Here is a 10107-nt window from a genome sequence, read left to right as displayed (position 1 = left end):
CAGGGGGTTTATCTTTCACTGAGGCCACTGCTATGGCCTTGGCAGTTTTCATCGGCTTGGTAAGCCTTAGCTTCTGCAAAATGCGTAGAAGCTGCACTAATTGCTGGATCGCATCTCTTACTGGTTGATTCACTGCATCTGGCTCCAAGGCCAACAAGGCCGAGGTGCACTCTGTTGGTGGTTGCTGGCAAAACTTCCTCCACAGCAGTGCTGTCATGACTTCTGCATCTGGTGTGTGAGTACAAACCGCTGTACGAATGATTTCAGTTAGTGATAACAAATACAAGCAGTGGACAGCCTCTTTTAAATTGGCCCATGCCCAAGAAGCAGGGTTAAACTCTTTTTCTATATTACCATAACTGGCTGCAGTGGCTTGGAGCACAGCAGAAAACAAAGTAACATTTTCATCACTTCTTGCAAACTGATTTAATTGGAGCTTAGGGCATAGAACCATTTGGGCTGTTTGGCTCATTTGCTGAAATTGCAAATGCCCCTTCACTACACATTTGAACTAGCCAGTTTATTACTGGTTCTCCTGGCTTTAATTCATGCTGCTTTTGAATATTTTTAATCTTTGCACAGGTAAAGGAATGCAGCTCTGTTCGGGGATTTTCTCTTTACGGCTTTGAATGAGTTATTCCCATGGGAAAAACTTGGCTGAGTTTCTCCCTCGGGGCGGGGAAGGCCTGGCCAGGTTCCTCCCTGTAGGCAGGAACATACGGGGGTGTTTCAGCACCAGGCTCATCATAAATCTCCTCCTCCCCATCAATCTCTTCCCTTTGATCTTCCCAGAGCTTAACCTTTGCTTTTTCTCTATACAGACACTTGTGGGAGGATCGCTTCATAGCCTGCGCTAACTGCACTTTCTTCTGGGGGGAGCGGCCATGCACGGGACCATAATTTTTCCTTTCTTCTGTTTTAATGTTTCCAAGCAGCTCTGCGTAGCTCGCACAGCCTTGCATGCCACACTTGGAATTTCTCACATCTTTTAACTCCTTACTCAGCCGGGTGACCTCTTCCTGGAGCTGGGCATTCTCTTTGGCCCCTAACCTCAGGCAGGTTGCCAGCAGCCATGACAGGCACCCCTTCTCGGGCTTACCCTGGGCAGCAGTAGCAAACCTAGCCCAATGTTCAGGTACAGTTCCCGGCTCACTCCAGGCAGGTCTCAACCTATCCTTATCCCACCCGGGATTCTCCATCCCCGTCACTTCCTTAAGCAAAGCTACTAATGGGGCACACGCAACTCCCTCCATTCCGACCTTTCTCTCCGGACCAGAGCCTCTCAATCCTGTTCGTGACGCCAATTTATTTCCCAGCCGCCTGCGGAGGGTTCGGGATTGAGAGTATGGTTGGGGGTAGAAAGGTAAGAAAGATTTATTGACTTAACAAAAACACAACTACGTGTAGTAACAAGACAAACAATGACAGACAAAAGCAATTCACGTCGGCAACTTATCGGCAGTCCCCTCTGATGCCTGATACACAGCAAGCTTCTTTTCCTCAAAGTTCAGTGAAGTCAGGCATCCCTGAACAACACTGTCCAAAGGGGTACTGGAAAGGACCCTGGAATGCAGTTCTTGGGCTCTTCGAGTCCACAGGCCCACTGATCCAGGCAACAGCTAACTAATTCTTTTCACAGAGCTGTCTCTTCCTTCTGAATGGTTTCCAGATATTCCAGCCAATTTAAAGCTTCTGAATGATACTGATACCGTACAACCACTCAGATTCCTTTGACTTCAACTGTCCTTAGACTGACCAATTAGCAGTACAAGCTTTGCATTCCTTTGATAAGGTAATTTTAACTACGCCACAGGGCCTTACTACTTCAAGGCTTTGCTAAATTTACTAGGCCTTACTTTATACAAGGCCTCACTACATCTTAAACTTTAATTAGGCTTTTAGCAACAACATATAGCTTAATATCTAAACAAATACAGAAAAAACACGTCATCTAATCTTCATAGGGCCTTCAGCAAGCACCTTTATCACACAAACATAATTTCAGCTGTCACAATGTCAGTAAATTGCTTGTGGGATCGGCATCTGCTGATATGGTTGGTTAATAATTGGCTAACAGTATTGGCCAAGAAAATCTTTACCAGTGCACCCCTAATATACATTATGCTGCTTAGTGCTATTAAGACTGAGACACTTACAGACAAGCACCAAAATGGAATTAGGTTCCACAGTCAGGCACCTGTGAAGTCAGGGTTAGGCTGCGGGTGAGTGGGGTTTTCATCTTTCCCATGTTGGACAGAGGTGTAACATAAGTACCCAAGTCCTAATTTAGACACAAAAGTGTTTTTTGGATCTGACCTTAAGTTCCTAAATCACTTAGTTGCGTTTGAAAATTTTACCTTTGATCCTGCTCCTACAAGCAATCAATGTAAGTTTTATAATGGACATTTTCAGTGCCTTTGAAATTACTCTTGTAGCTAGTTTCCTTCTGAAGGACTTGAACAAGTTGCTTTGGAAGGGTTTTCTAGGATTTATATTCTGCTATTGCCACATAATGATTGACATCAGAGCCAAAGTCTTTTTGGACCTCTTATTAACCATCTGGCAAGCAATAAATAACACCCCCAATTACACCTTCCATAACACCCCCAATTAGGCAACTCTGACAGTGCAACATAAAGAGATTTTTATATCCATATGTGCCCATAGGAACATGGGCACAAAACACATTATACAGTAAAAATTGTACATATGTAGTGAACAGAAATGTCTATTAATGACCATAATATCTGGAGGTATCTACTGAAATAAGAACTGCTCTGGAGAATTCCAGCCTGCTGCTCCTCTCCTGGAATTGAGATCACCAATGCTGCTAGTCATTCTTCTGAAAGACCTTAGCGAAACTTTCAGTGCTTCCTGATTTTCCTTTTTGTTGAAATTTTATTATTATTCCTCCATTTTTATTTTAGATCTCCAAATCTTAGAATTGATCTTCAGTGGCTCCATGCAACCTCCTTTTTTCTGGTGTATAATTTATTTAAATCAATCTGGTTTATATTTTTTTCGTTCTGATTAATATAAGTATCTTTGAAAAGTACATGGTATTTTTTCTGAATTCAGCAACTATTTTATGCACTTGGGAGAAGTTACCTTCACTAACTCATAAACAGCACAGTATACTCCCACATGCACAAACTGTGATTCCCCCCCACTCCCCTGTTGGCTACAAACCCACCCCCCACTCCCAGGGTGCTCTACCACCCCACCAGTCTGAGTTCACTAGCCGTGCCTGAGAACTACCTGTGGCAATGCTACATGACTGTGCCCCCACTGCCGGGGAGGACATTGCCACTGGCATTGATGTGTTCTTTGGGATGTGAGAGGCCCATGCCTGTCCAACTGCAGGGAAGTGTGCTGCTCAATAAAGTTTTGCACTGTGTCCCGCCTCTCTGCGTGCTGTGGGGGGAAACCTGGGGCCAGGGCAGTGCAGGTGGGTTAGGCAGGGGCAGGGGCTGGGGTGGGGGCAGGGTCCTCCCAGCAGACCAAGTTGTGCAGCTGTGCCTGGTGTCCTTGGCCTATAGCATGCAGGCACCCAGCTGCCTCCCCTTTGAGGAGCGGGCCCTGCTGATGGCTGGTGGTGACATGGCCACTGTTCCTCGTGGCGGGGCCTGGAGCTGCACAGCTGTTGAGGAAGGCACTGGCCAGGGCTCTCTGAGCTGCTGCTGGAGGCTGCAGTCAGGGAGCTGGGCGGGATGAACTGCTACATGCCTGAGCACCCCTCCTTTGGCTCCAGAGGGGCTAGGGCCAGGTGGGGACTTGGGTAGGCCATCCTTCTGGAAATACACCGCATGGTTATGGCTTTGGTCCCAGGGCATCAAAATACTGATCTGCTGCCTCATAAGGGGCATGGTTTTGCAGGCACAGCTAGATCAAATATAGTCAGTCATGGTGACCTACTGTGTACACAGAGCCTTGACCCTTATGCATCACTGCTGCACTGATCTGTCATTCCCCCGCTCCTGCATTCTGCCTGACAGGGCCTCATGAATGTGGGCACTGTAGTGCCAGCCCCACTCCAATTGGTGCAGCACCTCCATGTTGCCCCAGTATGCCATGAGGTCACCAGTCTCCTCCTGGCTCTAGTTGGGGCCCTGGGTGGAGGGCACGGGCGTGCCTAGATAGTGAGAATGAGGCAGTGCTAGGTCCTGTGCTGGCTCTTTGGGCCCCTGTGTGGCTGTCCGGCTATTGCCAGCCCTAGGCAGCTGCTAGCAGCACCCATCCAGGGGCATGGCATGGGACTGGCAGCCATGTGGCAGAGGCTATGCCCTGCAGTACGTGCAGGTGCAGGGCAGGCTGCTGGGGGTGTGCAGCAGGCAAGTGGCGCTGGCCTTGCTGCCAGAAGCAGCCTGCAGGCAGCCCTGAGGAGCTGACAGGGCTGGTCAGGGACTGTAGCAGTCTGCAAGTCTGTTCAGCACTCAACTGGCCTGACAGCAGTGCCTTGGCCGGTGTGTGGCAATTCAGTGCCAGGCAGCACTGCTGGTGTGTTGGGAGGTAGACACAGCAGGGCTGTGGCCTGCCCAGAGGGATACAGGGCCTGCAGTGAGTGCCCTTAGGCTCCCTGGTGTGTGTGCCCCAGGGCACAAAATGACTGTAATCTTTAATAGCCCTCAGATGGGGCTGCCATAAAGGCAGCCGAGCCCTGGAGCAGGAGAGGTTCCTAGGCTGCAGGCCTGGGGCTGGCCTCAGGCTGGCCCCCTAGTGGCTGGTCAGACCTGGCAGCAAATTTACTGCTGGGTTGCGTCTACACATGTATTACTGTGCAGTAACTAATCATGGTTAAATTTGCTACCTGCATTTGCAGGTAGCAAATTTAATCACATTTAAGGGGTTTTACTATGCAGTAAGCATGCACACATGAAGATGCATGCACTTACTCTGCAGTAAACTAGGCAACTGCACAGTAAGACATCTCATGTACACATGCACATTAATGCCAAAATGTATAGAATCCATTTTAAGAAATTACAAAAGCTTTAGTTTGTGACACTTAAGTCTGAACCACACCACACCTTATCAACTCAGCATCTGAAAAGTGTGGAAGTAAAAAGCCAAGGAAAAAAAAATCTTATGCACTTCTTTCTGCTTTCATTTTGCCTATAACACTTAAAATAGTTTTAACTTCCACTTCCAACAGGTACCACAAACACAATACATACGTCAACTTCCAGCTTGCACACTAATGCAAAACTTTAACCTACAAACTCAAATTCACTTCCATCAATAAATAGACATAGCTGACTGGTGAACAGTCCAGGCACTAGGCTGTTTTTCCTTAAGATTCCTGTGGTTGCAGATTTTAGGGTGGATTTCAGTGGAATTGCAATTTACACTATGGCAGCTAATGTGCGGAAAGAGGTGCCCATAAGGGATAAGCAGCAAGCTCTGTGTTACTAATGTTCTGCTGTACTTGGAAATAAAAGATTTGATGTTAGCCCTGACAGCTATGCATGATCCTTATGATGGTCATACTAATAGGCGCTGCATTTCAGAAGACCTGATCTTAAATGTTGTCACCCAAGCTATTCAGCTGTTGGTGACAGGCTTTCAACTTCAGTCATTAGGTGCTAGTGACCAGTTAATAGTGTTGGAAATGCATAAAGCAATAATATTATAAAACAGCCATGAGAAAAGTAACCCTCTCTTTTGAACACTGTCTTGCTACATGCTACTTTTCAGGGGTCTCTTTCCACAAACACTTTGAGAAATAAGAGATGTTTTCATTTTATGCTGTACAAATAAGGTACTATTGCAGTAGCATAAAAAGAGGTACCGTCTTGTATAAAAGTGCACAAACACACCAGGGTTTGAGCTTTAAAGTTTTCTCCTACATTTTTTCTTTAAATATTAATTCAGGATGCATACATGCAGATCTGAAACTCTAAAACGCTTGGTTCAGAAGTGATGCCTTTTATTAGGCCAACTAAAAAATATAAAAAAGCAATTCTTTCTTTGCAAGCTTTCGGGCACGTGCACCCTTCTTCAGGCTGAGGAGAAATCTAAGAAATTAATTTCATTTTGCACTGAAGTTTATTTTCTACCTAAGAGGACTTTTACAATTTTTTATTTCTCCTCAGCCCGAAGAAGGGTGCGCGTGCCCAAAAGCTTGTGAAGAAAGAATTGTTTTTACTATTTTTTAGTTGGTCTAATAAAAGGCATCACCTCTGAACCAAGCATTTTAGGGTTTTGTATTTTCATTTGTCTCAAACCAACACGGCTATTTTGTGGTAGTGTTGGAACTGGTCTCCACTGTGGAGCTGCTCTCCAAAGCTGTGCCATTGTATAGGGGATGGATGTAAGCTACACTGGTGGGGAAGAGAGCCAGAAAAGTAGCAGAATAGTCTGGTTACTCACTTGGGACGGGGCATCTAGGGTTGTGATCCCTGCTCCTAGGACTGTCTAATATACAAATATAGAAATAGTCCTGGGAGCAGGGACTCAGAACCCTGTGGCTTGCAAGTGGCTGCATGCTGACTTTAGGCAACTTGAATCTTGGTATGCTCGTTCATTTGGATCCCACTGTGAGGTACCTAAATTTCCCTGTGGACTGTGTAAGGAGCTGAGGTATCTTAAGGAGTTTCTGAATTCTTGAAGGTCAGGCATGAAGACATTAGGCATTCTTTTATGCAAATAACTTTTAGGTGCCTAAGTACCATATTCAGTACTGCATTCATTTGCATACAATATGCACCCCCTACCTCAAATTAGCCACATATTTCAGTGTGTTGTTTAAGTAAGGAAACTGATATTTGTGCTGGAATTGAGGCATGGGGATGCTGTAATGGATGCTGGAAGCTGTTCTGTCTTCCTGGGCACATGGAGAAGGGAAGTTCTCAATGTCATTCCTTTCTCCTTGTAAACTGTACCGCTCAAACTTTAACCTGTCACAGCTGCTGCTGAATTGACAGCAGCTTTTGGGAGCAACTCCTCACTTTTCTCTTCCATGTCAGTTCGGCTTTGAAGAATGCTCAAACAAAGTTGCAGCTGTGAGGCACTTGTTTATTCTACAACACTGGTTCTTAATCTTTTTAGACTCCAGACACCCCTTCCATAATTTATTTGACTATGGAAAAATAATAAGCAATTCTTCTGTTGGAAAGAAGTCAGAAAGACCACAATGGGTTTAGACTGTTTTTGACACTATGGATTCCTATTCGAAATCTTTAGGTTTATCTGGTGAATCGTGTAGGTCTTTGAACACTTAGCAATGCTAATATTGTGCAGCAATCTGCGTCACCCTTAAAAGCATCTTACAGCATTAGTTGTGGCATCCTGGCTGAGAATCACTGTTCTACAGGCAAGGATTGCTACACAGAAATGGGCAATGGGCAATATGACTACGTACAGACAGTCAAAAAGCCTGAAATGGAATCGATTCCATTTTCACTGGTTTCTCTAAGCTGTATAGACTGAACCAATAAGGAACAGAACTGATGTTCAGTTTTCCATTGAGAAAGGCAGGAGAATGCCTGTACTGACCCAGGCCAGAAGCCAAGGGGTACTACAGCACGGCTCCCAGCCTGTCTGCATTGCAAGCCCAGCCAACTGCCTGCCCAGTACATGCCCCGAAGGTCCTGCTGTCCTCGCCGCAGGGGTTGAGAAACCCTGCCCCCCCATCCAGGTGCCAGTCCACAAGGGGGAGCCTTCACCTCAGGGGATTTTCCCTGGCCCAGGTCCCCAGCCTGGGGCAGCCCCTGAGAGCCAAGGGGAATTCCCCACCTCTTGCTCAACAGCTGCCACAGGAGGGAGGTGGAAGGAGCCCCCTGGGCCTAGTGCCTGCTCGTGCAGACCCTGGATGAGAGGACCAGTGCCAGGCCAAGGGGGATGCATTCCCCCCTCTGCCCCCTGCCTCTCAGAGACACAGGCAGCAGGCCAGGGGGCCTGGCTGGGGGTGATTCCAGCCCAGCTCGGGCTGTGAGGGGAGGAAAAGCCCCCCACATGGGCGCTATCCCCCCCATGTCATGCAGACCTGGGTCAGGAGGGCCTGGGGATCTGGTCCCCTGCCCTCCATCCCATCGGGCTGACAGGTGCAGACAGGGAGCAGAGGCTTTAGTGCTTCAGCTCTGTGACTGCTGGGGGGTGGGGCCAGCCCAGCTCTACTGGAGTAGACAGCATAACCCAGGGTTGCAAAGCATCCTGGGATGCTGGGGGCCTGTGAGTTAATTTGAGTCAGAAGGGGATCTGGGACACAGGCTCCATAAACTGGTTTAACCTAAATCAGTTAAGTCTGATACTACATCCATCCAGGTTTATCTTAAACTGGGTTTGGCCATTTTGAAACCAGTTTGTGTGTGCTGAATTTACTTTCTGTTACAGATTTAAACCAGTTTCCAATCACTTATTCTGGTTTATGTGTAACTTCTGTCCCTAGCCTATAAGAGCAGGTGGTCAATTTAAGAATGCAAGCATAACCAATGTTTTTTAGAATTGTTTTTTTTATAGCACACAAGCATTCAGACAGCTTTCGTGAACTGTGGGGAACAGTGATTAATATTGTATTATTCTCAATATAAGTTGACCTTGTCATATAAGTCTACCCCACATTTTCAAGTTCAATTTTAGGAAAAAAAGCTTTTTGCCTGAATATAAGTCAATAACCACAGATAACATCCTTGAACTGCTATTACCCTTTTAAAATTCCACAGGAGATTCAAATAACCAAGAGAAAGGCCCAAGGGATTAAATGCAGTTAAAAATATTAAAATAAAAAAAAAAAACAAACCCAGTGCCAAAGATAATTTTGCCTAAGGCTCACCATATTATTTCAGTTCTAAAATTCCATGGTGATACATATCAAGACAAACATTTTTAGTTAAATGGAAACTGTTTACAGGACTAACCAAACACAGGCCCAAATTAAAAGGCCAGATCTGAATTGTAGTTCTGGACTCAAATCTCATGTGTTATGTAGAGCCAAAACCCGGATCTAAGCAAGTCTGGTTTTAGAGGTTCAACATCCACATGTTCTTGTTTTTTTGAGGGATGTAGGAAAGGAGAAGTGATCAAACTACATGCAACTAGTCTTCATTTTGGAAGAATTAAACATATTGTTAATTTTTAAATATTTTAAATTTAACTTCAGACATATTTTAGTTTAGCGCTATACATTTTCATGATCACTAGTCTTCCAAAACAAAAAAGGCACAGTCCACTGGACCCCTCCCCCACACATACCTATTTTAAAAGTAGATCTTTAAGAGTGCTCTGCTGGGTCATCTGCTCTGGAACAGGGATGGCAGAGCAGATAGCCCTGTGTAATATGCTTAAAGGTGGCAAAACAGATAAGGGTTAGCCATTATAGGGTTAAAGATGCTGTACAGGGTCATCTTCTCTGTCCATTAATATATTGTTCTGATTACCTGTTGACCCTACACGTAGGTTGACTGGGATTTTTATGGGATTTGGGGGCGGGGAATGTCTATTTATAATTGGAACAATACAGTAATGGTGCTCCAGTAGGTATGTCCTTCTTTCTCTTTTCTAGTACTAAAACAGGTTATTGCCTTGATATACCAGAGTTTAAGTGGTTTGGGGTAGCAAGTGTTATGGTTGCTGTCAGGTCTCTCCCAAGGCCTCATGTGACTAGTGATCTGTTCCATGTTATCCTTTTTGCTTTGTATGCTGTCTCTGGCTGTGTTCATTTATTTCTTTATCCCTTCTGTTTATTGCTAATAATTTTTTTTTTGTGCAACAGCAAAAGAAGACAAAACAACTATTCTATAATTAAATGGAAAAGATATGCATGATTGCATAACAGCTGGTAAGGATTTCCAATGATCCCTTCTTCATTTATGGCCACAAATATTTTCTGCCCACATACTACACAGATGTCATTGGACGGATTCCTTGTAGGCATCCTACTGATGTTGTAAAACTGTCAGAGAATGTTTATAATGAAAAACCAAGCAACAACAACATAAACTTCAATTAGAGCCAAGGATATGCAACTCGGTGTTATGGTATGGCCCATAATAGGCAGCAGAGATAAGGGCAGGAGTGGCAGGGGCTAAAATCTAGGTGACAGGATATACGGACTGCTAGGTAGTTGATACAGAGAAAGTTAATGTCAAGCACACCAAACTGCACTCCAAC

At 45.2% G+C, this 10107-nt stretch overlaps 1 protein-coding gene across 1 annotated transcript in view; it reads right to left on the bottom strand.

Annotated features, from left to right (window-relative positions):
• Positions 1 to 10107, bottom strand: part of RNF175 (ring finger protein 175) — a 24541-nt gene that overhangs the window by 1359 nt on the left and 13075 nt on the right. The window contains 1 exon segment of the mRNA XM_014517739.1: positions 2358 to 2371. Within this exon segment, the coding sequence (XP_014373225.1) occupies positions 2358 to 2371 (14 nt within the window).

The sequence above is a fragment of the Alligator sinensis genome, unplaced genomic scaffold, assembly GCF_000455745.1.
Source record: "Alligator sinensis unplaced genomic scaffold, ASM45574v1 scaffold169_1, whole genome shotgun sequence".
In the NCBI taxonomy this organism is placed as follows: Eukaryota; Metazoa; Chordata; order Crocodylia; family Alligatoridae; genus Alligator; species Alligator sinensis.
Note: the sequence above shows the minus strand (reverse complement) of the source record. Positions and strands in the feature narration are given on the sequence as shown.